The following is a 24,702-nucleotide window of genomic DNA, read 5'->3' as shown; positions in this document are numbered from 1 at the left end:
CAAGTCGGTAAAAATGATTGACTTGCGGCCCATCCATGCAGCTTTCAAGAAAAAAATGGATCGGAGTCATGTCGACTGTGCATGATTCCAGCGTTTTGCTTTTATTTCTTGAAATGGGTGGGATTTTTTTTGGGTTTTGGATGAAGATAACAAAAAAAAACAGAGCGTGCATTGAAAATAGGATGAATAACAATGTCACACTGTTTCTAAATGGAGTCCAACTTGGGTCTCCTATGATTCTAACCAGTTAGAACCCATCCTTTTTGGCTTGCCATCGATTGCGCCTTGGGAAAAACTGTGACCCTCAAAAAGAAGAAAAAATTTTCCAAGAAAAAAAAAAGGTCCCTTTGGACATGCCTATAAAAGAAGGGGTTTCTCCTTTTTCTTGAGTGTCAAAGCTCTTTTTTGGGTCGATTACTTTTTCTCTTTTTCATTTTACAACATGGTCAAACTTTTCGTCGGTGGTCTCTCTTGGGGTACCAATGATCAAAGCCTTTATGATGCTTTCGCTCAGTTCGGTGAGGTCCAATCTGCTAATGTCATTCTTGACCGTGATACTGGTAAGTTTTTTTTTTTTTTTTTTTTTTACTGCGACCTAGTATCTTGCCAGAGAAAGAAAGAAGGAAAGAGTGTGTGTGAAAGAAAAAAAAAGTGAAGCTAGCGCTATATTTTTGTTTCTTTAAACATCTCTTGCTGGTGCGCAAAGGAAAAAAGACAAAAAGATTGGGGATGAGGTCCGCCCTTTTTGATTGCTTTCTGCCCTTTGGCTTGTGCTGTTTGGTTGTTGCTGCTTTGGTTTTTTTGTTGTTGTTGGGTCTGACTTTTGTCGAATCACAAAGGTCGCTCGCGCGGTTTCGGTTTCGTAAGCTACAACACCGAGGAAGAAGCTACTGCTGCCGTTGAAAACATGGACGGCCAAGAATTGGATGGTCGCCGTATCAAGGTAAGCAACATTTTGAATCGTGCTTTTTATGTCATCTTCTTTCTCACATCTTGGGGTTATGTGTATATAGGTTGATCGTGCTACTGATCGTGGTGATCGTCCTCCTCGTCGTGATTTCGGTGGTAACCGAGGTCGTGGTGGCTATGGTGGTGGCTATGGTGGTGACAACGGCGGCTATGGTGGTGGCTACTAAGCAACGACTGGGCTCCTCCCCCCTTTCTTTTATCAAGCGTCTTTTTTACTTTTTTCTTTTTGCTTGTAATGTAATCCATGTGTTTGTGTGTGCCAATTTTATCATTTGTTCTTCGCTGCTCCTTTCATGAACGTAAAACTTGTTGCTCTTCTTGCATGCCATTACTCCTTTCTCTTTCATTTTTCATATATTTCATGTTCTCTTGACTCCTTTTTTTTATCATTTTGTTGGGTTCATCCTCAGTGAATAAAACAAAAAATAAGGTTCTGATACGTGTACAAAAACACAAAAAGAATTGTTTCCATCGTTGCAGCTACGCATGCTTTCTTGTTTGTGTATGTATTCTCTTTTTTTATTCCTTGTTGATAGGCTATCTTGACTACATTTTTTTTAATTTTTTTCAAAATAAGTAAAAGGAAAAAAAAAACTTTGTCAACCCCAATGGCAAAATTCCTTCATCGAATCAAAAGCCATCCTCATTGCCACATCATCCCATAATTTGTATTTGATTTGACGCACGGCGCTGATTCATTGGTTTAAATTGCGTGTTCTTTTTATTTTCACAAAAATTGTTTCAGCTTATTTATAACCTTTTTTTTGACTCGAGACTTTTTTGACTCTGACGACCCCTTTAGACTGTGCCTCCTTAAAAACAAAAACAAAAATCAACGACGCGTTGTCTTCTGTAGTTGGACGCTTACTCAACGATAGTTGTAATTTTTGTTCGCACTGTATAAAAATAAAAGGATGGATTATGTTGTTTTTACTTAAACGACTTGGCCACAATCGACAATGGTCACTTTCTTGGTAGGTTTGCCATTGGCAGTACCGACACTTTCCATTTGACGCACCACATCCATACCGGAAATAACACGTCCAAATACAACGTGTTTCCCATCTAGCCACGACGTCTTTTCTGTGCAAATAAAAAATTGACTGCCATTGGTATTAGGTCCAGCATTCGCCATAGATAAAGTGCCCTAACAAAGAATGGGGATCCATGCATGAGTCGGTCATGTATGTCTGCTTATCAGTCAGTCTTACCGGTGCAGTGTGTTTCAGGTCAAAGTTTTCATCCTTGAATTTTTCACCATAAACGGATTTACCACCGGTGCCGTTGCCCTTTGTAAAATCACCACCTTGACACATGAATTGAGGAATAATACGGTGGAAAGACGATCCCTTGTAACCAAATCCAGCTTCGCCAGTACATAACGCTCGAAAGTTTTCTGTCATTTTTCCTTTGTGTTAGCCTAATCGTTTCCATTCAATTTGCTTTTTCCTTTTTCTTTTTTACCTGCTGTCTTTGGTACAACGTCGGCACGCAACTAACAATACGGCCCATTGTGAGTGAGTCCATGATCCACTCCCGTAGGGTGTATTTTCTTTCTCTTACCTCCATTAAGATGCGACCTGCTAGTGTACCACCAATCTGAATATCCATAAACACTTTTGGTCGTCCACCTTGGGATTGTCCAGTGTATCCTGTAGCATCACTCGTTGTGTCTGCGTCTTCTTTATCTGATGTTGATGCTGCTGCTGCTGCTGCGGTTGTGCCCTCTTCTTCTTTGTTATCCTCCGATACCGCATATTTCTTTAACCATTCATCATCACTCCATACTAAAGTAATTTCAATCCATGGCGTCAGTATAAACAGGATTCTCGTTAAAATGTGGATTTTTATCGGCCAGTACATACTCGGTCGGTTGGAGCCGGGTTGAATACGACTAGGTTTCGCTGCATTCACTTTGATAACTTTGCCCATCAGTTCAGACAGATGCATATTATCGATCGCTGCTTGAGCATCTTGTTCCAATTCGAATTCCACAAAACCAAACCCCTTGTGAGGATTTCCTACAAGCGCGCACATCTATAATGTCAGTAGGGGTTTCTTTGCTTGTCTGCTTGTGCATCGAAAAACGATTTCCTACGTGTAGCTGTATCCGGTGCCAACTGTACAGAAACAATATCGCCAAACGGAATAAAAGCAGCATGTAATATCGCTTCCGTCACTTCCATATCGAGACCACCTAATGGAGGCAAGAGGCAGAGATAAGTAAGAAGAGCTTTTTGTTTTCAGAGGCCACTCGTCCGTGCGCAGTGTGACATACCGACAAAAATGGTGGTTTTGCTGTTGGGGTTAATGGCAAGTTCGGTCGATGGCATATTGTAACAAAAAAAAAAAGAGGTTGACGGGATGCTTGCTGAGGGTTCAAAGGCGGAGGAGGGAAAGGCTCACTTTGGTTGCTTCATGAGCATTGTCTAAGCCACCCGAGCGCGGGGCGGATACTTCGTCGCTGAGCAATATGCCGACGTTCCCATTTTCCCATTTCCTGCCACCCTACTTTTTATTTTATTCCCTTTCATTCAAGCATGCCTCGATCCCCATCGCCGTCCTATCGCCATCGCAGTCGTAACCGTGAGAGTCGTTATCATGATCTAGACCGACCTCGACGTTCATCACGATCGCCGTCGCCTTCTCGACCCGTCTCAAGGTCACCGTCTCCTTACCGAGGTCGTAGTCGTCAACCACCCAGCAGACGACGCCACAGTCGCTCTCCACCACGCCGATACAGTCGAGAACGACGACGAGATAGAAGCCCAGCATACAGAGGTAAGCACTTATGCTCGACATTTTTAAGGCCGACCCACCCACTCCTTGGCACTTCATGACTCACTGTTTCTGTGTGCAAGATCGAGGAAGACCACGATATCGCTCCCGAAGCCGATCGCCCAGTCGATCCCCTTCAAGACGTTCTCGCTCTGCAAGAAGGTAGGTATCAATTTGGCTGTACACGTGAATATCAGTCAATTATAATTAACTCTTTTATTTTCCTTTTTTCTTCTGATCGAGCAGAGACCGTCGTCGACATTCGCGTGATGAAGAGGAAGGTCGGTCTCCTTCGGAAGGCCGCGGTGAGTCGAAAGCTGTGGAGATTAATGAAGAAGATGATGAAGAGACCAAGATGATGAAATTGATGGGTTTTGGTGGGTTTGATACCACCAAGAACAAAAAGGTCCCTGGTGCCGATGTGTCAGCGGCCAAGGTGTCCAAGCCCGTGAAATACAGACAATACATGAATAGACGAGGTGGTTTCAACAGGTAAAAGATAAAGAAAAAAAGCACATTTATTTGGATGGATCTAATTTTTATTTACTTTAAATACTCTCTTTTAGGCCTTTGGATAGTGTATAGTTTACATTCTTCGTACGTCGCACTCGTTTTTCTTACTTTCGTCTACAATAAAAATAGTGTTGAATCATCAGTTATTTGGGATCTATCGCTCTATCGATGAAAAAAGGAGATACAAACCGAATGGTGCCGTGGTGGGCTTCTATTGTGTCACGCCATTCATTCAGTTCGTGTTCTTCTCTGTCAAGTTGCTGTTTCTGTTGTTCCAGCTCTCTCTTTAGCTCATCGCGTTTTCTTTGAAGCTGTTTCAATATCAGGACGACACAAGGTAGACTATCTGTTAGTGCTGCAAAAAACGATCAACGTATTTTGATGATGCTCTTACCTCTTCCTCACGGTTCTTCAGAATTTGCTCAGTTTCACGCACTTTTTGCACAAATTGTTGTCGTATTTCTTCCTCTCTCTGTGACATTTCATTGACCAGTGTGCTCTTCATGGTATCGATACGTGCATCGTATTCTTCATCGCATTTCAGAAGCGATTGAGGTCGTTCTTCGCCTCCCGTGAGCTGATGCGCACGGTAAGCGTGGTAATGATGATCATGCGTAATATCGCTGAGCTCATGAAGGCAATGGATCATTAACATTTCACGCAAATAAACAAAATCGCAATGATCGGGATTTTCCACTAAAATCAACCCATACCCACGAATCCGATGAATAACGTTGTAAAAGAACACATCATCTAAGGGTAGGCCGTTTTTCTTACCTTGAACGGACCCCCATCGATATTCACGTCCACGCACTTTTTTGCCATCCACTTCCACAAAATCGTTACTGCCAATAACGGCAAAAGGAATATGTTTCTACAATAAATTTAGAATAGACGAGTTAATACCAATTGCGCCCACATTATCTGAGCAAACCTACCTCCAACTCCTCCAAGGGATCACGATCATTGGGATAGGATGTGGGATAAATGGGAATTCCATACTTTTCAAGGTCTTCCAAAATCTTTCAAAATCAGCAGACAGAGTGAGATGGAAGGAAATGGCTTATCGGTCTTATGGGGTGCTTACCGTTTTCTTGAAGGATATCGTTTCATCTTTGGTCAAACCATCGGCTTTGGCAATCACGGGAATGACATTGACTTTGGACGCGATAGCGCGTAACGCCACGATATCCATCTCTTTCATGCTTATATTTTTTAACAAAAAGGAATTAGGTTATTGGGAAAATCTGCGGCTTACGTAGTTCCTTGTAGCTACCTGTGACCTGTAGGAGCAATAAAATAGAGGCATGCGTGAACACGGGTATCTAGATGTTTGCGTCGGAATTGAGCGCTGCGTTCTGCCTGGTGAAAGGCGCGATTCTGTTCTTGAATGTATTCGAGAATCGGTTCAAGGCTGCATGATAAAGGACACCAAAGAAAACGTCAGTTACACCGAGACCGATGGACGCTCGTTCACATACCTACTCTTTCGTTCTATCGAGACGATCCCCAAATCCAGGAGTGTCAATGACACTCAACAGCATGGTCACTCCATCTTCTTCCAGCTCTACAGTAAAAGACGCATCGTGAATGGGTTTGCTTCGGACAATTGGTCGAGTTCGAAGTTTACCATAAGTGACAGGTGTAATTTCAACGGTTTCAGTGTGTTCAGGTTGCTTGATTGACGGCTCTTTCAGATCCGTATTGAACAACGTATTCAAAAATGTCGATTTGCCGAGACCGGTTTCGCCTAAACAAACCAATTTCGCATGAATCATCCGATCTTGCTGCTGTCGAATGCTGACGGGGTTCCTTTTTTTTTTTTTTTTACCTACGACAATCACATTTAAACGAAACGGTTCTCGTTTGGCCTTCTCATAGTTTTGACGCGGTAAAGCATCCATGCCCAATGGATGCGTTAATGCGGCTTGTTTGACCGGTGTATTCTTCCATGGACCGAGATCAGGAAAGAGACCTCTAATAGCAAGTAGATCAGTGACTCAGTCTCCTCTTGTTGAATTCTGATGGACGACATGCTTCTCGGCAATGTACCTTGTTTGCAAAGCGAATTCCTGCCATGATGACCAAACCTAGCGTTTAGTGACGGGGAACTCGGTTCGAACGACCTGCATTTGCATAACGCTTACCAATGGCATATTCGGTGACGATGACGACCCAACTGGCACAAGAACAGAGTAAGAAGCGAAGAACGAACAATGATTCAAACCCCACTTGTGCTCTAATCAGCTCTCTTTTTTCCCGTTCTTATTTTTATTCAAAACGGTTGTGTGACATTAAACAGGTGGAAACCATCATTTTAAATCCAGCTCTTATGAAGCTTGGCTGGTACTTGATGAAGAAAAATGGAATGGAAAATGAAGCATGTATTTATCTGAAGCAAGGGCCCGGGTGTTTGTATGACAGTGTCTTTTTTTGAATTTATAATTTAGGGTTGCTGGTGAGGCAAGGGACTGCAGGGTCCTGCTTCAGGGGTATAAGTAGAAAACAGCTGTTGTCGAATGCGAGGGGTAAACATGGCATGCGGTTTCTTGTCACAGACACTTAATAATCCATCCTTTTGTTCCGGAATCATATCTCCGTGATATCTGTCAAAAAAAAAATCAGGGAGCTGAACACTTGCCCTTGTCACCATAGCTTCTTACCCTTTGACAAACACTAGGAGCGATTGATACCACAGTCGCGGCATAGTATAGGGATGGTCGGCCAGTCTCAAATAGTGAAGGACAAGTGCGTCTACTACGCGATGAGGAAGCGAATATTGTTTCTCTAGCAAGACGCGAATGAAAAGACTGTTGGGTGGTGAGTAGATCATGTCAGCTAAACGCAGAATGGCTGCTGAGGAATGAATGGCGGGGATCTGGATTTGCGACAGTAAATTGGCGAGAATGGCCGCTTCGTGAAGCATACAGTTGCCCGATTCACACAGCGGGAACAGGAACCCTTTGAAAAAGATGATGGGTCGAAGAAGCGCTTTCTTCAATGCCGAATACATGTGCGGGTGCAACTGATCATCGTACGCAACATTCTCTCGAAACCGATCCAGCAACACAAGACCGAAAAACCTACACAACGTGTTTAATTCATGAAAGGTTTAGACGCGTGAATAAACATATGACTGGCTGTACCTTTGCGACTGCACAGCTCGAAAGTGAGACATGAATAAACGCGTTATCTCATAGGTGGCCGAGGGTGACCATCCTTTGGGATTCGTTAATTGCAGTATTTCCTCCCAATTTGTCAACGAAGGAATGATTTTGAACGCTTTTGGAAGTTTGCCACTCTGATAATGACTGAGAATCTGCCCTAATCTAATCGGCGGATTAGCCGAGTTAGGTCCAATCTTCTTTTTTTTTTCTTTTTAATTTCCCAAACCCCGTCACCACTGCCAAAATTAGTTTGGCGACCCAACCCCTCCTTACTTTGTATACACCATCGCTACTTTTGGATTGGTGGCGGGAGATAAAATCGCCTGCGGATCTGTAACAGGGCCATTCCCATCAATGCACGTTAATGACGATGATGAATCCATTTGATGACCATCGGTACGATGGATCAGGACAAGAAACGCGTGTATACCTTGTGTGCCGTAAACCGCCAATTCATCGGCTAGTGTTGGCAGTGGTGTAGGATTCTCAGGTATGAACTGTCGGATGATCCATGGGTCTTCATCGATATCCAAATCATAGTCCTCTACCATATGATCGTCGTTCCCCGCCAGACCAATCTTGAGTTTCTGGATGCTACGAATGGAAATACTTTGATTTTTGGTTTCACCAACAAAAAAGGAACAAAGCGGACCTTTTTTGGGGGGTTTCTAAGACTGTTTCGTCTTACCTTTCTTCTTCATCATCCCGATGACGGTTTTGGTGTTCTTTTTGTTCGGCTGCAATGTCCATGATGGTTTGTGCGATTCTAGGATCTGTGTACATCTTTAACAAGCATGGAGGAAATGATGAGTTTCTGCAGATACAAAAAGTGTTGATGGGTCAAAAACTGACCTTCTCATCGTCACTGTCATCAGTATTTTGACGCCCAAAGATATGGATGGACTTGTCGCCGCCCAAGGGCCAGGCGTGAATTTTTGACATGGTGCGACTAGTTTTCATCTTGAGCGCCTCCTTGCCCATGTTATATCTTTATTTCTCCAACGAGATGAAAATGAAGGAAAAAAGAAATGGCACATGAAAACTACATTTTTAAAAAACATTATTAAAAATTTCCTGCAGGGCCCATTTTTGTCACCATTTCTGGCGTCTCCTTGAAGAACGAGTGGCCTTTTATCCTACATAATTATTTTTCGATTGAAAACCACACTCTTGTCTGTTTTCAAATCAGTTACCGTAGCACGCGGAGCTGTTGCTTTTCAATAATCACCATAACAATGAGACCTCATGATTTTGACTTTTTCTTGCCAAAGGAGTAATAAATAATAAAAAAAACTACCGATGGCATCATCTGTAAACATCCGATCTCTAACAGGCGCAATTAAATTTTGGATAAGCATTTCCGAAATGAATAGCGTTTCATTCTCGACATAATATGCTCCCAAATAAAAAAGAAAAACGTAAATCAATTTTCTGGTTGTACGAAGGAAAAAGAAACCATCGTCAAAGGATATGAAGAAATACGCCACTGTAATACTACAACAGAAAGAAATGCGATACAATAATCATTACAATGCGTCGTTCATTATTTTCATTGCTTTCATTGTCATGAGATACTGTAAATTGCGCTTAAAGTTACGCCATCATATGCGAGCATTTTTTACAGGCTAATGTATGATATCTTGGAAGGTTTCGAATATTGGTGCATATGATAAAGCTGCCATAGTACATTGAACACTAGGTCTCGAACTTGTCTAGTAACCGTGATAAATAAATACTTGAGCATGAACGATGAGTCTCGACGAAAAAAGTAAAAAGTTGCCAAGAGAACACTGTCATTTCATCTAGACACTTGTTTAGTTGTCAAGTCACGTAAATGGCAGTTCATCTGTATGAGTGATAGTGCTTGTTTTGAGCCTTGCTTTTATCAATGTCGCTGTGCGCAACAAATAGATTTGAATTTCTTGTCTCATTTGACTGAGATTATAGTAGTGCGTCAAAATCGAGATTTTTTTTTCTTGAATGGGTCGCCTTTTTATGGCGACACCACTTTCTCGTATGAAGACAAAAAATATCCAGCTTCCGACCCATTATAGTATGTCAAGCGAGTGAAATTTCAGTGTAGCTTCAAGGGCGATCCAAATTGTAGTGATTTATTTGAATTATGAACTTTTTTTTGTCTATTTTTTGTCTAGCTTTTTTTGGATGGTGGGGCAGGAGACCTTTTTTGGATGAGATCTAATGGCTCGGAAAAATGCATCAGCCATTGGGGCGTGGATGAAAATGAAACAATGAAAAAGTCGGTTGTTGATGCTGTGATTGGTTAACGGGTTTTTTCAGGCACAAAAAGGTCCGAAAACTGTATACAGTCACAACCCAAACGAAAAAAAAAGGGTGCTTTCAACCGTCCTTTGAATTTCCTCCTTTGGTTCATTTCTCTTTGGGTTCCAAAAATATCCCCTGTGTAGCGAACCCAACTTCTTTATATTACCCGTTCTCTCCTGCAGTTGTGAAAAAAAGATCATGGACGAGTTTCTTCGACAGCAGCATCTCGCTATCCAATCCTCCGGTCTTGTCCCTACCAAGGATAGGGCGGCCGGTTCCCTGTTACTAAAGCAACCAAACTTTGTATCCGTTCCTCTGCCCTCCACCCGACGAGACCGATGCAATTATTGTCTGAATAAAACGACGCTGCAATGCTGCTCGCGGTGTCATTCCGCTTACTTTTGCAGCAACGAGTGTTTTCGAAACGCATGGCTCCACTTTCATCGAGAACTGTGTGAACCGCAAGAATACGATATCTATAAATCCGTCGATGTGGATCGCTGGCTTTTCGAAAGAGTGATCCTTACCCTGGACAGTCACGTTCATCTGAATAAGCAGCATTCCTACGCCATGGAAGCCCTCCAAAAGGTGCCTTGTCCTACCTCCGATTCAATGCCCGATGCACTGGCGGCATTTCAATGCTTGCCTGGCACCACCCTGACTCGGGAGCAACAGTCCGCGCTATGGCAACGGGTGCGCTATTCTTGTTTTCCTATTGTCGATCCCGACCAGCGACTGGAACCTGTGGCGGTCGGTCTGTTTCCTCTCACGGCAGCTTTCGTCGGTCACTCTTGTCGTCCCAATACCGGTATCATTTACAAAGGCAACACTCAGATTCTCGTCGCTTTGCGTGATATTGAGTCCGGCACACCCATCACCGTGAACTACGTCGACTTGATCGCTACAAAGAAACAACGTACCGCCGCATTACGTCAACGGTTTGGACCCGATTATGCTTGCCAGTGCAGTCGATGTGTGGGAGAATACAGTGAGTTGGATCGATTGTTGGACGAAGCGAATCAGAACGAACCATGGACGGTGGAGGCGCTGAAACAACAGTTCAAGACATGGAGTGTCTTGGATATGGCCAAACAGTATGCGACCAAAGATGCCGCCAGTTGTTCACCGCCTGTTGAACCTCTGGATGCGCCCAACTTTTCACATTATACAAGTCGTATCATGGCGCCTGATCTGTATTATCCCACGCTGAACCTTCCGTTCCGAAAAAATCAGCGAAAATTCCACACTTACACGGTCGAACACGACGAACGTGCATTACGAGCCCTTCATGCGCTTTGCCAAGGACCGACTATACCCGCGTTATCGCTCTCTTCCATCGTTACCACTGAAAAGCTGCTCGCTCAATACATGGCGCACGATCGTTGGGTTGAAGCTTCCAGGGCCGCCCTGTATCTGTTTGTCGTTTACCGATTAATTTACCCTCCTTTACATCCTCAGTTAGCCTACCACTTGGTAGTACTGGCCCGAGCCAGTTGGAATTCACTGGTGCAATTGGAATTGGCCGGTATTGGAAAGAAGCTGGAACGGATCTATGAAAACGGCGTACGTACATGGATCGAAATTGCCCGCGATGCCGTCGCAAGCACCTTTGGACAGAGCACCAGTCTTTGGCGGGAAATCATTGAATTGCAATGGGTCTTTGAAAGAGATCAAAAGTTAAAGTAATGTACACCGTGATGATGGCTTGGTTGGAAAAAAAAATAAGCATCATCAATGATTATTATTATTGTCACTATTACTATTTTTTTGTTTTGTTCTTTTTTTTTTCCTGGATCATCTCTTACAGTACTTTTTTTCCCCTTTTGGTTTACACACACAAGTCACCCTATAATATTCACAATAAAAAACCAAGAACAAAAAAAAAAAAAAAAGAAAAAAGATAAATATATATGTAAAAGGGAGCCTAGGAGGTGGATGCGGTCAAGTTGAAGAGGGGTTTTCCATAGTCGACCAAGTAAGTGGCATGAGGATCGCCTTGACGAGCGAGATCGACGAGCAACTGTTTCACATGGCGTTGGCACCATCGTCTTAGGGATACGGCTTCTTCAAGTTCTCGTCGTTGATTGGCGGCTTGCACGCCCATGGCCCCGGCGGCGACAGCGACGAACGTTCGCCACGAGGCAATGACTTGTTTGGCCATATCGTACCGTTTATCGATGAAAGCCATATGATACCAGACGAACAACGGGATCAAAAAGATGGGTACGGTGAACCCGACAAGCGTAAAATCCATGGCTTTCCACATCATGTAAAAAAGAGTGCTGTACATTGGTAAAGCGAGACCCACCGAGATCAACAGTTTGTCTTGTGATACAGTTTCAGTGTATTTCTCGTATTTGTTGGCGAGTTTGCCGAGGATGTAGATGGGCGAGTTGAAAAGGATACCGGGAAGGAAGAAAGGGATCTGAACTGCCAAGGCCATGGAAGTGGAAATCAACCTCAGCACCGCACGCGTTAGTGTGATTTCTCTGTTTTCGTACATTCGAATATCTTGCGACGTTAAACGAAGCCGTTTCAGGGTTTCGGAGAAAATGAGCAACTGAGTTTTGATTTTCGTTCGAGGATTGTCCGGATCCACGGTTCGATCGGGATGAAAAATCTCGGTAAAGCTGAAAAAAAAATGTGAAAATCAATAGGGTTGTTGTCTCTGCTGCGGTCCATAATGATTTTTACCTTTGCGCCACTTTGACATAGTCTTCCAATCGGACTGCTCGATCGGCGCCAAACACAATGGAGCGTGCCTGTGCGGCAGCATGGGCTGTATCCCTATAAAAGACCCAAAACATAACAAGTAACACGTGAATATGGGGGATAGGGGAATGTGTTTTGGGTTGTTGGGGATTTTTTTTTTTTTTTTTTTTACCAATCTGGGCTGTTCACTGTGCCTTTCTCAACCTCGGCTGTGATTTGGGCAGTAAGCTTTTTGACAGCCGCTCTTGAATCGGTTTGAAATGCCGCAAGATCGTCGGTGGTGACACGAATAGGCTCACCATACCTATATGAAACCATCCTGTTAAAAAAAAGTGCACTTTTTCACCCAAAAAAAGGGTGTGCGTATGCTTTGAAAAAAAAAAAAGATGCAAAAAGATCGGGAAACCACTTGCTCTACAATCACGTCACTGCGCCATTTATTTTTGGTGGTATAGGTGATGCCCACGGGGATGATGTCGATATGACGCGGTCCCTCCGTTTTAGAATTGTTCACTTGTTGAGTCAGATATTCGTAAGTCGCCCATGACAGACCATCCTTAAACGGCAAGTGTTTCGGTGCCGTATACGAGGTACCTTTGAATCAAAAACCACAACATCAAAACATACATATTTCGCAAGGGCTTTTGTATAAATGGTAGCAAAGACAGAGAAGGAGAAGCTGATGATTTTTACCTTCAGGAAACAGAGCGACGACGCCTTGTTTTTCCAGACAGGCCAAGGTGTGTTCAAACAATTTGGCGTTACTGTGAGTTTTGGTATCGACGGGTAAGACGCCGGCCGCGGTGAGTATGTGTCCTGCGAGAGGCATTCGAAAAAATCTTGCCAATGCCCAGAAATGACAAGGCCGAGCATGAGGAAATGTGGCGACGAGCATGGCCGGATCGAGTACCATGTTGGTATGATTGGCCGCCACCAGTAACGGTCCGTCTGTAGGAATAGGTGCTCGACATATCACTTTCACATGACGAAAATACGCCCACACTGCCCCTCGCGCAAGGATTTGAATTGTATGATACGTTTTCCCTTCGCCGGCTCGTTCCACCATTTGGTCTATTCAACGCGTATGAAAGAAACAAGAAAAAAAAAGGAATAGAGAAGGTGGTTGATCAAAAAGAGAAAAAAGAAGAAAAGGAAATGGGAATAAAAAACTATATAAAAAAAAAGTCGCTTCATTCTATTTCTGGTTCGGTTCACGGAGCACATACCCAAAAGAACAAGACATGTCCCAAATGTGACTGTCTCTCTCATCTCTAGGGTCACCTTCTCTCGTCCTCTAATCCATTATCATCTTTTTGGTTCGCAACAGTGATCCCATCGTTCAAAAAAAGGGCCACATGACTGTTAGTTCTCAAGATACATGAAGCTTGCGCAAAACGTCATACCCACGATCCCGTTCCCCGATAGTCTTGATGGTGACATGAAGTGCCAGCATGGTTCCTTTTCGAACAACCTACTGGAACCCGACACGTGAAATTTGGGTAAAACAGGACTAGCCCAAGGGCGCAGATGATAGACAAGAGTATGAAGATCTAATCCATTGGATGACGAGGACTATGGGGCGGTCGAGCGGATCATCGGCTCCGATACAATTCAGCCGTTCCTATTTTTGATCCACTTTCGGACTTGATGAGGTTGCCAACCACATGGAGCAATTCAAAAAGAGGTTAAACCTTGGGTAGAGCGGTCAACATGGCTGATTTTCTTTTGACTTGACAGAAAAAGAAAATGAAGCGCTCCGTAAAGGGGAAAATACTCTTATGGACATCGGATGACAATTGTATCATGAAAAATAGCATGAAAAAATGATGATGATTCTCGAATTTTGCCACCATGCCCAGGGTCACCCAAACGACCTCTCAACCACGAAAACAAGAAACAAAGGTTCTCGATCCCTGACATGGTGAACCTTGCAGCAACTTTTGTTGTTAAACATTATTTTTATCTTTATGAATAGGATGATCCACTCACCTCACACTGATTTCTTTTTGCCATTGATTATCCAGCAAAGTCGTAGTGTGCCCATGATCGCGAGATGGTACATTTTTTTTTTTTCAATTCCGTTCTTATGTTATGATAAGTCAAGGCATTGGAGCATGGTGCGGTAATTGAAGAAGTAATCCAAAAAGCCTTTCCAACCAACCCATTTTAACAAGTCAATCAATGGTTTCAAGAGCTAATTCAAGAGCGCACCGCCCCGGATCTTGCTTCGAGAATGGCCATGAAAGATGTTCCGTTTGCAAAGGTTTGGTTTGGTTGGGTTGTCTTCTTCTTTTTACTGCTTTTGGTTTCCCTCCTTGGTAGTGAACCCCCTTCCTTCTTCCTCCCACCTAAACTCAAAAAAAAAAGAAAAGATCCTAATTGCATCTTTTCTATATTTCCGCCTTGTCTTATCCCCTTTTTTGTTTTTTTTTTCTTCCACTTGGGCTTGCAACTCCTACCGTGGGCTCACCTCCTGGTTTTCTTCCTGCACAGAGAAAGAAAGAAGAGTAAAAGGCACATGGCTTCACTGATTGGGATTTTCTCTTTCTTATTTTATTACTGATCGGCCCTTCCGTTCTCTTTTATTCTTCTTTTTTTTTTCTCGCTTCAGTTTCCACCAAAAGAAATTGAATGTGTTGTCTGATTCAATGAACATGACTGACATGGAACCGGAAGGTGAAGCTCCATTTTTTCTCAAATTCCCCTGCTATTCAAAGAAGGGCTCTCTTGTTCCACGTCGATAAAAAAAAACTAAACAAATAAGTGATAGATAGACCATGCTTTGACAGAGGCAATGGATCACCGTTTTGTTCGCCTTTAAGCACCGATACATGGTACCAAGGATCGACCCATGAGTTTATATGGAATTACAAGTAAAATTTTTTATTTCTTTGCTTCTGTCAAAAAAAAAAAAAGAACTGCTGCACGCCAAAAACAGCCAGTAACCCATTTTTTCTTGTTTCTTTCTTGTATGTGAAATGTATTATCTAGTCATCCTTTCTACGTCGATGTGGTATGATAGATGATGGCAGAGCTTGTTTTTCTTTTCTACTGATGATTTGACGGCTGCCAAGTAGGAGTTGATCAATCTGTTTTTGTATTACCAAGAAAATTACGCTTTTCGAGCCGTTCGAAATTGGACCGACATTGACCGTGCGGAAGGATCGCTTCAAGTCAAGATCGATAGTACTTGGTTTCCCACCGATTTGTCACCAGACACCGTCAATCGAACATGGACACTTTACGGATTTTATCTTCCCACCGAATTGGACCCCACAACCGAACTCGTCAATCCATACAGTCAATACCCGCGGCCTTTTAATTTCTCGGTCGTTCGTAAGTGTTCTTTTGTCTCGTGACCCTTGAGAACCCATTAAAAAATGAGTTTTTTTTTTCTCCACAGAACTATTCCATACAGAAACAAAACATGATACACCCTCTTCCGTTGTACCATTACCAACCACAACGTCCGTCACTCCGTTACAGACATGGGTTATCCTTTTAATTATTTCCCTGGGATTGATTTTACTCGCTGGTTTGGCGGCGGCGTTGCTGTGGTTGATCCGCCGACGGCGACCGCAACGCACCAATCGTTTATCGCCGTCGCAAACACTGGTCAGTGAAACATTTGGCAACGAAAAGCACCAGGCCAAGGATTTTGCTTTTTATCAGGAAGCCATGCTACGTGACCGTCAGAGTTCCATGTTTACCCTCAACAGCGATGCGATACGTCTGGCGGGCTCGTTCCGAAGCATCGTACAAGGCGCCGCCACCGAAGAGGAACGACGACGGTTGGGAAAGGAGTTACTCGAACGACAATTGGCGGAAGAAGGAGCCTCGGTCAAACACGCGGAAAGACGTCCTACCCGAGTTCACAGCATTATTGGATGCGAAGAAAAAGCCATTTTGGAACATTCTTCATTTACAGAATTACCACCCAAATGAATTGATATTCACACAACTTTATGCCGATTGCTTTTTTTTATTACTGTTGCAATTTCAAAAAGAAAAGGTGGCGGAAAAGAGGAAAAGAAAAAGTAATACTATAGACGATGGGCGAGTGAAAAGATTAGAGGAGATAAATGAAGATGAAAATAGGGGGGATTTGTTGTTGTGGGTTTGTTGTGAGAGCCTTTTTTTTTTTTTCTATTTCATTTTTGTTTCAATGCAATAAGTTTGTCACGCCAGTGGAGGAAACCAATGGGCTTTCTTGGATGGGGCTGGTACTCAAAGGATTAGGGTTGGAGTGTGGAATGTTGTCTGGACAAGGATGTTCGGAACCAATCGCAAGCAATTCCTTGCCTGCCTGGGAAAGTGCATAATCACCGGAATCGAAATACTTGCGCTCCTGCCAAAAAAAGCTTGCATGTTAATCCCACCAATGCCATATCGAAAAAATAAAAATAAAAATAAAAAGAAATGTCATCATCCTTGCTGCTGTCCCTATAAATCCTTGTATAATAAAAAATGGGATTTAGGATAGACAATACCTGAAGTTTACGTTTCATGAGATCCCTTTTGTCTGGTAGTCTTCCATAGAGTCGAAGGAGTTTGGCATGTTCTTCATTCAACTGGGTCATTGGGGGAATTGCATGAGCAGATCATTTTCAAGCGAGAGACAAGAAAACACCAGTACAAGAAAAAAAAGGAGCTTACATGATGGTTATCCAATGTTTCCAATGTATCTCGTGTATCGTTATTCTGTTGCAGTGAAGAGTGCATAGGAAGGCTTAGTCGATTTAACTACTGTATTCAGTTGAAAAAAAAGTAGAGGGATGTAGATAAAAAAAAAAAAAAGAGAGAAAAAAAAAGCTTAATTAAATTTTCCTGGTTTTAAAGCAGATGTCGGTGAAGAAGTGAGTGAGAAAAAAAAAGCGAAACGCGGTATGATGATTAAAAATGAAGCGGTGAATTTCAACAGCACAAAAAGAGAGAAGAAAGAAAGAAAGAGAGAGAGAGAGAGGGAGAGAGAGAGAGAAAGTTCTGCTTTGCTGGTTATGTCATGTCATGTTATGTTATGTTGTGTTGTGCTATGTGGTCTATTGTTTTAGCTCTTTTCAAAAGTTTATTTGCAGTGGCCGCACCCAAAAGTTACATTTTTCAACTCCATCGTTTCTTCTATTTCCAGACCTGTCTAAAATGGAAACATTGCTAAAGACAGAACGCAACAAAATAAAAAGGGCAATGGCCTTTCAAAGAGCAGCTAACTGTATCCATTATCGTATTTTCCAATTGCCTATGACCATCCTTTCCATAATAATGAAATTGTTTATAAACAGCATCGGCCAAGTGAGCAAGACAAAGAGAACCGGACATCAATGCAAACATAATTACCCACAAAAATGCAAGTCCATTAAAAGTAAACACTTGTGGAGTGGCTGTCAGAGGTGTCAATGCAATGAAAACCATCCACCGCAAGGAAGAAGTCAATCACATGCTGTGTGCACCGGTAAAACGCGATCAATGGATTCTTTTAAACCTAGAGTTTTTCTATTTGAGCTTCATCATGCTATTCTTCTTTGACGCGCGATTTATTCTGACATTGAAAAAAAAAGACGCTTATTATTCGATCTTGGTCCCCCCCAAAAAGGTTAATCGCCCCTTGGACCATCCTCTCCCGTTTCCCCCTTTGTTTTCTACCTCTCTCTCTCTCTTTTTTCTTTTTTTTTTTTGGTTTTTTAGTCTTCTTTCTATTTCTCTCTCTCTCTCTCTTTTTTTTCCCCCCTTGTTCTTCCCCGCTTCGCTTTACGTGCGCTTCGGTGTCCTTGCCATTCCTTTTTGAATTGTTTTTGTTTTTCTTGCTGTTGTCTGATTTGAATCGATTATTGCCATGGGAATGGGAATGGAAAAGTGCTGTGGGTTCATTCCACTGAGACTCGCCACGTTCATTATTGCAACTTGGTTCTTTGTAAGTTTCATCCATCATGATATAAGACCAAGATTCCTCCTCCTCACCCACTTCTTTATCTTTGCTACGCTAGGTGATTTACCTCTTTGACGCTGTCACTGGATTCCTAGGCATCAACGGTAAATGGTCAACTCTATTCACGTTTTTAATAGTTGGCGGAGGTTCAATTTCATTTATTGTGTGTGACACTCATCAACAAAACAAAAAAAATGGTTATTATAGCTGTTACGGTCTACTCGGGACAAACCGCCAAAGCTTGGTATTACGTCGACCTCATCTTCACCCTCATTATTTGTATCGGTGGTCTTCTAGGCATCATTGGTTCATGCTTTGTAAGCCTTCAATACACCAATTCTTTGTCTTACAGGGAAAAACGCTGACCTTGGATCCACCCCATTGTTTGAATTAGGCTTCTCGCAAATTCGCCAAAATATTCAGCATCATTGTGTGGATAAATTGTGCCCTATCCATCATAAAATATATTGTCTCTCTGGCATTGATGGCAGTATTTCACGAAAATTTAGTTCGATCATGTTTACGTTCTGGATTTATTGGTTTCTCCAACGCCCAAACTCCCATGGGACCAGCCATCATCACCGACAGTCCCTTTTACACCCCCGTTCAATATCCAGGCACTCTCAATGCCCATGCCAGTAGTCTTGACGACTGTCAATCCAATGTTAAAACGTTCCTCATTGCCTACGGTGTGGTTATCTTTGTCATTGAATTGATTCAGGTAAAAACCTCTGGACCCGTTTTGGATCGACAGCAACTTACAAAAAGTGTCAATAGATTTACTTTGCTTCCGTCGTGAACGCTTATTCATCGCGACTACGCAATGGCGCACGTCATCATCGATTGCACGATCAGCAAATCAAAGACTTTGAAGAATCCCGATACCATATGTCAACCGTTTATTAAAACATGGGGTTGATCTTTTTCCTTTTTCCTTTTTTTTCCGCTGTACATTTCATTCCATCTTTTTTTGTTTGTTTTGTTTTCTCCTAGATCGTCGTTTTTGCTGGTTCAAATGAAACCATTAAAAAAAAGCATTTGGGTTCACCGACCATCCTCAGATCAACTTTTTACGTGGTTCTCTTTAGCCAAGACAATAGTGATACTGTAGTTACTTGTACCACGCCAACTTTATCATTGAGGCATAAACTTGTGTTCCCTTGGTTGCTGGATCATCCTATTTTTTTCAAGTCCCGAAACAGCACAAGGCAAAACCAATTCATGATCTTTCAAAATACGACATATTTTAACAACAGAAGCCATCGTCCACGGGATTGGTTCCCCAAGGGCGCTATTGATTATTTTATATTCATTGACTTCAAGGCCCACGGTAATTCGACTATTTGCGATCCATCTCATGTTGACATCTCAAAATTGCCTACTCTATGCTGTTGTTCCCTCTTTCTTAAATTTTTCAGCGATCCATGTCTGTGAATGGACCACGCTGTAAAGACGACAAAGAGGTGGGAAAGAAGGTTAGATTGACTAAAATAAAGACTCTAGATCCCGTGTCTTCAGGTTGAAATAAACTATATTTTGCTACAATACGTCATCCCTTCACTTCAGCAAATCCATTAAAACTTTTGCAGCAACACCGGCATAGATAATTATGGTAGCGTAGGTCATTGTTTTGTTCACTTTTCAAGAGAAATGATAGTTGAAAAGTAATTTTTTTGGGCCAAATCTCCTGCGCGGACGCGCTTGTCGGGATGCGAAAATGCAATTTTCGTCATTTGTGACAGTGGAAGGTGAGCGACTGCGGGCAAGTTCAAAAAAAAGGGAACGCGACCAAGTTGAGTCGCGACAGGATTTTGCGAAGTTCATAATTATATACTTGTTATAATGAGTTCAATGGATATAGACCGACCAGTCAAGAACAAAGGCAAAGGCAAAATGGTGGAAAAGAACGAGCCGGATAACTTGCCATGGTAATATATATTATATAATCAATATGCTTTTTCTTTGACGCTAACACGTTATAACAGGGTCGAGAAGTACCGTCCAAAGACCCTCGACGATCTTGTCTCTCACAAAGATATTACATCAACCAGTATGTGCTTTTTTTTCTTATTCTGATCGTTCAAATCCCATCGATGTGTCTTACACAATTTTTTCGTCTAGTCGAGACATTCATCGATGCAAACCGTCTGCCACATTTGCTGTTTTACGGTCCTCCAGGCACCGGTAAAACATCCACCATTCTCGCTTGCGCACGAAAATTATACGGTGATAACTACAAATCCCTCATTCTCGAGGTACGACAAAAAAACGAATCTTGTGGTCGACCATGTCAACGCCATGACTGATAAAATCCATCTCTTTTACATTGTCAACTTTTTAATTAGTTGAACGCGTCAGACGATCGTGGTATCGACGTCGTGCGAGAACAAATCAAGAACTTTGCCAGTACGCGCACTATTTACAGGTAAAAAAGAGTGAAAAAGGGCAGGATTTTTTTTTTCGTAAGGCAGACAATTATTCATTGGTTTTATTCTAGCTCGGGTTTCAAGCTCATTATTCTCGACGAAGCCGATGCCATGACAAATCAAGCCCAATCCGCCTTGCGTCGAGGTAATAACGAAACAATCATGGGTATTGGGTATGCGGGCAGAGTCATTGACGGTGATTGATTCTAGTCATTGAAAAGTACACAAAGAACGTCCGCTTTTGTATCATCTGCAATTATGTTAGCAAGATTATACCAGCCATTCAGTCTCGATGCACACGTTTTCGTTTTGCCCCGCTAGAACTGCCGCAAGTGGAAGCAAGGTTAAAATATATCGTTGAAGCCGAACGGTAAGCGACTGACAAAAGCTAACCGATGGATCGATGGGTCAATCGATCCATAAAAGAGAAAGAGAGGCTGATGGGAACCATTTTTACTGTTGCAGTGTCAACTTGACAGAGGATGGCATGAAGGCGTTGTTGAGATTGTCCAAAGGCGATATGCGAAGAGCGTTGAATATTCTACAAGCATGTCATGCTGCTTATGATCGGGTCGATGAAACAGCCATTTATAACTGTACAGGCCATCCTCATCCCCAAGATATTGAACGCATTGTCAGCTGGATGCTCACCGAAGAATTCACCACAGCCTATTCAAGTAAGTGAAAAAAGACTCCACCGACACATGGCATGGCAGAAGCAAAGAAAAAAAATAAATTCCAACATGACCTTCTTTGTGTAGACATTGAAAAGTTGAAACGCGAAGCGGGTCTGGCGCTGCAAGACATCATCAGCGAAGTGTACTATTATATTCAAACCATTGAATTTCCCGCCGTTGCTCGAGTTTACTTGCTTGAAAATCTGGCGGATATAGAGTAAGTTGCGATACCTTTATCTTTGGCAATCTTGCCATGTTGCTGATTGGTTTTTATTTTTTTCGCTAGATATCGATTAGGTGAAGGAGCCAACGAAAGTGTGCAACTGGGTGCTCTAGTAGGCATGTTCAAACTCGCCACCGAAAAGGCGGCGGCGGGTCAATAAAATCCTGTTCGTGTTAATCATATTGACAAGAACTACAACAAGTTCAATATAGAAAAACGCCTACCCCAAAAATCATCCGTTAGATTTCCGGTTCTCTTTTCTTCTATTCCACAATTATCGAGGGCCTTTTTTCATCTATCTAATCTTTTACTCTCAAGATTTCATTGTAAAAACATAGCGAATAAAGCAATAACCACTTTACAAACGTGAAATCATTTGTCCAACCCTTTTACTCTGCGAATGGAAAGCCTATACGTATCTACTATATTAATCTTTCTACCTTAAATGACATTAACTTTGTTCGCATAAAATGTTAAATACCAGTCAATCGCTCGAAATGGTCCACCCGAAAGTGGGAAGGTGTGACTTGCATTGTGAATTTTTTTGGGTGAACCAAAACGCGTTTTTTCATTCGATTTTTTAGAGCCGCCAAAATTCAACGGGCTGCACACAAGGACGAATCCTTTTTGTTGTGTTTTTTTCCTAGTCTTTTCACTTGTTAATCTAGTTGCAAGTCTAATGTCGTTCACATTTGGAGCTTCGGCCGCGCAACCATCGTTTGGTTTTGGGGCACAAGGTAGGGTCTTTTGAATGATGGGACAGCTCACGCAACAACACAGGACTAACTTCGAGTCATGCACCCGTCATTGTTTTTTAGCCAACACAGGCTTTGGAGCTTCGACTGCGCCAGCGTCCGGTTCGTTATTTGGCAATACAAACACCACCACAACTACTTCTACGGGAAATCTTTTCGGAGCCAACACCAACACGACGAACGCATTCGGATTCGGAGCGGCCAATGCCACATCCAACCCCACAGGGTCATTATTCGGTGCCAACACAAATACCAACCCCACCACACCCGCAGCAGGATTTGGAAACACCTCTACTACGAATACCAACAATAGCTTATTTGGTAATTTGCCATTCACCATTTGGCACCATTGATGTAGAAGCAACTGAAACGAACGATTTTGTCATAGGTCAACAGCAACAACAGAATCAAGCCCAAACACCGGCTACGGGATTCGCTGGGTTTGGCGCCACCGCGGGTTCAACCGCAGGAGGATCCTTGTTCGGCAACACTGGCACTGGCAATGCCGCTGCTACCACGACCCCTTCACTCTTTGGCAACACCAATGCCAACAACAACGCAGGTTCTTTGTTTGGCAACGCAAATACCACCGCTCCCACCACCGGTTTCGGATCCAACTCGTTGTTTGGCCAACAACAGAATCAAGCTCAAAAACCGACCACCGGATTTGGAGGCTTTGGCGGCTTTGGCACTACCAATGCACCTTTTGGTATTCCATTTCAGCTCAGCAATACAGAAATGAACCAATGTGTCTAATTCTATTAAAATAATAGGTCAACAAACACAACAGCAACAACAACAACAACAACAACAACAACAGTTACAATCATCGTCAAATAATCCAAATGCAGTTGTCCCACAAAATACTTGGCAAAAGTTGGCATTGTTACGTGCACAGTGGGATCCTTCATCACCTTTATGTAACTTTAGAGTAAGTCCAACCTTTTCTCATTGTTGATGTCTCCATGTGGCTCATCATATGTTTCAGCATTACTTTTACAATATGGTGCCGCCCAACGAAGTGCAACTATACGTCCGACCGCCGAACCAAGATGAACAATTGTGGAATGAAGCGATGCGAAAAAACCCGGATCCGAGTTGGTAAATATGCGAGATGATTTTTTTTTCACATCTGGAATTCAGGCAGGCAGGCAAATTGATCATGGAGAAAAAAAATTTCACATAGTATGGTGCCTGTATTGGCGGTGGGTTTCGAAGATGTCATGAAACGTATGGACATTCAGCACAGACAGGGTGAAATTCACAGAGAAAAGACCGAAGTAAGTAGATGTAGCGTGGTTCAGAAGGTGGGGGTTGCTGATTATCCAATCACAGGAAATCGAGGAACGATTAACGACGGCGTATCGTAAATACACTCTGGGAACACTGATCAAGATGGAGGAGCATAAGCGTCGTCACGTGGATTTGACCCAGCGACTAATACGAGTACGTGTTAATCTTCAAAAAGAAAATAATTGGATCCATTAGGTCTTCACTCATGCTAATTTGATGAATGTTCATAGTTACTGCGCTATGTGCAGGTGCTACGTTACAAGGGATTCCCACTGAATCCCAACGAAGAAGCCTTCTTGAAGCGTTTACAAGAATTATCGTGTGCTTCGGTCACACCGGAACAAATGCATAAACGAATGATCGAGTTATGGACACAATTACAAACCATCAAAAAGATGCGCTACCCAGGTTCCGAAGGAGTCACCGAAGCGTGGCAATCGGTCAGCGAAGAAGATACCATGAAGTTTGCACAGGTACCTTCATTTTTTTTTTGTTTGTTTATTAAATGTACAAGCGGTGATCCATTAACGCGTGAATGGTTGTTGCTTTGTTTTTACTAGGTTTTGAAAGACGAGCAACAAGGTCTAAGTCATGTGATTGGCGTATTGAAAAACGATTTGAAAGATTTGGAAGCGATCGAAGCCGGCCTCAAAGTGGAAGGAAAACAAAAATCGGCCGCCTCTTCCAGTTCATAATCATCATCCGACTTGGGACAAAGAAAAATACACTCTAATATCGGTTGATCCATACTTTTTCCACATCACAATGAAAACCCTCAATAAACGCTTTCTGAAATTGCATCTTATCTTGAACTGCGCGGTATTTAAGGGTGGGAACACATCGCCTTTTTGGGTCGCTGATGAGTGGATTCAAACGCCTTGAGAGTGTTGAGCGGTAGGGGATTGAACCTTTCCAAGAACAATGGATGATGGACGTACCATCAATGTGGTTTTGTACCATGGCAAACTTGCATGATCTATTCG

The 24,702-nt window shown here is 42.6% G+C and overlaps 12 protein-coding genes across 12 annotated transcripts; 7 read left to right on the top strand and 5 right to left on the bottom strand.

The window, feature by feature from the left end:
* Positions 1 to 293: 293 nt before the first annotated feature.
* BYT42DRAFT_71038 (uncharacterized protein) lies at positions 294 to 1,501 on the top strand. Its single transcript, XM_051572799.1, has 3 exons — positions 294 to 560; positions 840 to 943; positions 1,014 to 1,501. Exons 1-3 carry the CDS (start codon positions 443 to 445, stop codon positions 1,134 to 1,136), a joined length of 345 nt encoding a protein of 114 aa, XP_051420513.1. The 5' UTR covers positions 294 to 442; the 3' UTR covers positions 1,137 to 1,501.
* Position 1,502: 1 nt separating this feature from the next.
* Positions 1,503 to 3,379, bottom strand: BYT42DRAFT_71047 (peptidyl-prolyl cis-trans isomerase E-like protein). The gene is made up of 7 exons (XM_051572800.1): positions 3,248 to 3,379; positions 3,068 to 3,166; positions 2,835 to 2,990; positions 2,533 to 2,756; positions 2,434 to 2,464; positions 2,181 to 2,365; positions 1,503 to 2,116 (listed from the first exon to the last, which is right to left on the bottom strand). The coding sequence occupies exons 1-7, from the start codon at positions 3,300 to 3,302 to the stop codon at positions 1,904 to 1,906; spliced, it is 963 nt and encodes a 320-aa protein (XP_051420512.1). The 5' UTR covers positions 3,303 to 3,379; the 3' UTR covers positions 1,503 to 1,903.
* BYT42DRAFT_647324 (uncharacterized protein) lies at positions 3,350 to 4,332 on the top strand (the record flags this gene model as incomplete). The annotated part of the gene is made up of 4 exons (XM_051572707.1): positions 3,350 to 3,750; positions 3,831 to 3,909; positions 3,994 to 4,239; positions 4,314 to 4,332. Exons 1-4 carry the CDS (start codon positions 3,510 to 3,512, stop codon positions 4,330 to 4,332), a joined length of 585 nt encoding a protein of 194 aa, XP_051420511.1. The 5' UTR covers positions 3,350 to 3,509.
* BYT42DRAFT_580533 (Septin-domain-containing protein) lies at positions 4,323 to 6,488 on the bottom strand. Its single transcript, XM_051569506.1, has 12 exons — positions 6,384 to 6,488; positions 6,261 to 6,295; positions 6,092 to 6,237; positions 5,891 to 6,010; positions 5,746 to 5,827; positions 5,537 to 5,674; positions 5,348 to 5,465; positions 5,199 to 5,282; positions 5,038 to 5,134; positions 4,655 to 4,956; positions 4,450 to 4,571; positions 4,323 to 4,374 (listed from the first exon to the last, which is right to left on the bottom strand). Exons 2-12 carry the CDS (start codon positions 6,293 to 6,295, stop codon positions 4,365 to 4,367), a joined length of 1,254 nt encoding a protein of 417 aa, XP_051420510.1. The 5' UTR covers positions 6,384 to 6,488; the 3' UTR covers positions 4,323 to 4,364.
* A 23-nt stretch (positions 6,489 to 6,511) lies between these two features.
* On the bottom strand, positions 6,512 to 8,408 carry BYT42DRAFT_622460 (Bystin-domain-containing protein; the record flags this gene model as incomplete). Its single annotated transcript, XM_051572380.1, has 6 exons — positions 6,512 to 6,866; positions 6,924 to 7,343; positions 7,407 to 7,584; positions 7,858 to 8,021; positions 8,116 to 8,210; positions 8,280 to 8,408. 6 exons carry the CDS (start codon positions 8,406 to 8,408, stop codon positions 6,707 to 6,709), a joined length of 1,146 nt encoding a protein of 381 aa, XP_051420509.1. The 3' UTR covers positions 6,512 to 6,706.
* Positions 8,409 to 9,169: 761 nt separating this feature from the next.
* Positions 9,170 to 11,610, top strand: BYT42DRAFT_647322 (uncharacterized protein; the record flags this gene model as incomplete). Its single annotated transcript, XM_051572706.1, has 2 exons — positions 9,170 to 9,195; positions 9,893 to 11,610. 2 exons carry the CDS (start codon positions 9,170 to 9,172, stop codon positions 11,394 to 11,396), a joined length of 1,530 nt encoding a protein of 509 aa, XP_051420508.1. The 3' UTR covers positions 11,397 to 11,610.
* A 24-nt stretch (positions 11,611 to 11,634) lies between these two features.
* BYT42DRAFT_595028 (uncharacterized protein) lies at positions 11,635 to 13,488 on the bottom strand (the record flags this gene model as incomplete). The annotated part of the gene is made up of 5 exons (XM_051570817.1): positions 11,635 to 12,340; positions 12,405 to 12,497; positions 12,595 to 12,726; positions 12,836 to 13,016; positions 13,116 to 13,488. 5 exons carry the CDS (start codon positions 13,486 to 13,488, stop codon positions 11,635 to 11,637), a joined length of 1,485 nt encoding a protein of 494 aa, XP_051420507.1.
* A 1,712-nt stretch (positions 13,489 to 15,200) lies between these two features.
* BYT42DRAFT_501686 (uncharacterized protein) lies at positions 15,201 to 15,781 on the top strand (the record flags this gene model as incomplete). Its single annotated transcript, XM_051564779.1, has 3 exons — positions 15,201 to 15,295; positions 15,414 to 15,435; positions 15,500 to 15,781. Coding segments are annotated over 3 exons (399 nt in total), but the record flags the coding sequence as incomplete, so codon positions are not given.
* Positions 15,782 to 16,584: 803 nt separating this feature from the next.
* BYT42DRAFT_501301 (camp-regulated phosphoprotein/endosulfine conserved region-domain-containing protein) lies at positions 16,585 to 17,002 on the bottom strand (the record flags this gene model as incomplete). The annotated part of the gene is made up of 2 exons (XM_051564758.1): positions 16,585 to 16,770; positions 16,913 to 17,002. 2 exons carry the CDS (start codon positions 17,000 to 17,002, stop codon positions 16,585 to 16,587), a joined length of 276 nt encoding a protein of 91 aa, XP_051420505.1.
* Positions 17,003 to 18,074: 1,072 nt separating this feature from the next.
* Positions 18,075 to 19,693, top strand: BYT42DRAFT_580496 (uncharacterized protein). Its single transcript, XM_051569505.1, has 5 exons — positions 18,075 to 18,330; positions 18,404 to 18,449; positions 18,553 to 18,662; positions 18,740 to 19,066; positions 19,123 to 19,693. Exons 1-5 carry the CDS (start codon positions 18,253 to 18,255, stop codon positions 19,249 to 19,251), a joined length of 690 nt encoding a protein of 229 aa, XP_051420504.1. The 5' UTR covers positions 18,075 to 18,252; the 3' UTR covers positions 19,252 to 19,693.
* A 447-nt stretch (positions 19,694 to 20,140) lies between these two features.
* BYT42DRAFT_537240 (DNA replication factor) lies at positions 20,141 to 22,127 on the top strand. The gene is made up of 9 exons (XM_051565500.1): positions 20,141 to 20,273; positions 20,331 to 20,395; positions 20,467 to 20,600; positions 20,691 to 20,770; positions 20,843 to 20,916; positions 20,982 to 21,141; positions 21,237 to 21,448; positions 21,533 to 21,665; positions 21,735 to 22,127. The coding sequence occupies exons 1-9, from the start codon at positions 20,188 to 20,190 to the stop codon at positions 21,829 to 21,831; spliced, it is 1,041 nt and encodes a 346-aa protein (XP_051420503.1). The 5' UTR covers positions 20,141 to 20,187; the 3' UTR covers positions 21,832 to 22,127.
* Positions 22,128 to 22,261: 134 nt separating this feature from the next.
* BYT42DRAFT_519827 (nucleoporin complex subunit 54-domain-containing protein) lies at positions 22,262 to 24,523 on the top strand. The gene is made up of 9 exons (XM_051565262.1): positions 22,262 to 22,408; positions 22,490 to 22,747; positions 22,815 to 23,135; positions 23,200 to 23,357; positions 23,415 to 23,527; positions 23,613 to 23,706; positions 23,762 to 23,872; positions 23,950 to 24,192; positions 24,280 to 24,523. Exons 1-9 carry the CDS (start codon positions 22,351 to 22,353, stop codon positions 24,412 to 24,414), a joined length of 1,491 nt encoding a protein of 496 aa, XP_051420502.1. The 5' UTR covers positions 22,262 to 22,350; the 3' UTR covers positions 24,415 to 24,523.
* The last annotated feature ends 179 nt before the right edge of the window (positions 24,524 to 24,702 follow it).

The sequence above is a fragment of the Radiomyces spectabilis genome (assembly GCF_025331425.1).
Source record: "Radiomyces spectabilis strain NRRL 2753 chromosome Unknown BYT42scaffold_11, whole genome shotgun sequence".
Classification (NCBI taxonomy): domain Eukaryota; kingdom Fungi; phylum Mucoromycota; class Mucoromycetes; order Mucorales; family Radiomycetaceae; genus Radiomyces; species Radiomyces spectabilis.
The sequence above is the reverse complement of the archived record's forward strand: the minus strand, read 5'-3'. Positions and strand labels throughout refer to the sequence as shown.

Excerpts from the sequence above, each read along its gene's own strand:
- BYT42DRAFT_580533 (XM_051569506.1), bottom strand. The coding sequence starts at position 6,295 with ATGTCGTCCATCAGAATTCAACAAGAGGAGACTGA. Across the intron at positions 5,675-5,745 it reads CGTCTCGATAGAACGAAAGA|CCTTGAACCGATTCTCGAAT; the intron begins GTAGGTATGTGA and ends TTTATCATGCAG. Across the intron at positions 5,135-5,198 it reads ATCCCTTGGAGGAGTTGGAG|AAACATATTCCTTTTGCCGT; the intron begins GTAGGTTTGCTC and ends AATTTATTGTAG.
- BYT42DRAFT_71047 (XM_051572800.1), bottom strand. The coding sequence starts at position 3,302 with ATGCCATCGACCGAACTTGCCATTAACCCCAACAGCAAAACCACCATT. Across the intron at positions 3,167-3,247 it reads CAAAACCACCATTTTTGTCG|GTGGTCTCGATATGGAAGTG; the intron begins GTATGTCACACT and ends TGCCTCCATTAG. Across the intron at positions 2,465-2,532 it reads CAGGTCGCATCTTAATGGAG|TTGCGTGCCGACGTTGTACC; the intron begins GTAAGAGAAAGA and ends CCGTATTGTTAG.
- BYT42DRAFT_580496 (XM_051569505.1), top strand. The coding sequence starts at position 18,253 with ATGGGAATGGGAATGGAAAAGTGCTGTGGGTTCATTCCACTGAGACTC. Across the intron at positions 18,331-18,403 it reads TTATTGCAACTTGGTTCTTT|GTGATTTACCTCTTTGACGC; the intron begins GTAAGTTTCATC and ends TTGCTACGCTAG. Across the intron at positions 18,663-18,739 it reads GCATCATTGGTTCATGCTTT|GCTTCTCGCAAATTCGCCAA; the intron begins GTAAGCCTTCAA and ends TGTTTGAATTAG.
- BYT42DRAFT_71038 (XM_051572799.1), top strand. The coding sequence starts at position 443 with ATGGTCAAACTTTTCGTCGGTGGTCTCTCTTGGGGTACCAATGATCAA. Across the intron at positions 561-839 it reads CATTCTTGACCGTGATACTG|GTCGCTCGCGCGGTTTCGGT; the intron begins GTAAGTTTTTTT and ends CGAATCACAAAG. Across the intron at positions 944-1,013 it reads TGGATGGTCGCCGTATCAAG|GTTGATCGTGCTACTGATCG; the intron begins GTAAGCAACATT and ends ATGTGTATATAG.
- BYT42DRAFT_537240 (XM_051565500.1), top strand. The coding sequence starts at position 20,188 with ATGAGTTCAATGGATATAGACCGACCAGTCAAGAACAAAGGCAAAGGC. Across the intron at positions 20,917-20,981 it reads CCAATCCGCCTTGCGTCGAG|TCATTGAAAAGTACACAAAG; the intron begins GTAATAACGAAA and ends GATTGATTCTAG. Across the intron at positions 21,142-21,236 it reads TATATCGTTGAAGCCGAACG|TGTCAACTTGACAGAGGATG; the intron begins GTAAGCGACTGA and ends TTACTGTTGCAG.
- BYT42DRAFT_519827 (XM_051565262.1), top strand. The coding sequence starts at position 22,351 with ATGTCGTTCACATTTGGAGCTTCGGCCGCGCAACCATCGTTTGGTTTT. Across the intron at positions 23,873-23,949 it reads TGACCCAGCGACTAATACGA|TTACTGCGCTATGTGCAGGT; the intron begins GTACGTGTTAAT and ends GAATGTTCATAG. Across the intron at positions 24,193-24,279 it reads ATACCATGAAGTTTGCACAG|GTTTTGAAAGACGAGCAACA; the intron begins GTACCTTCATTT and ends TGTTTTTACTAG.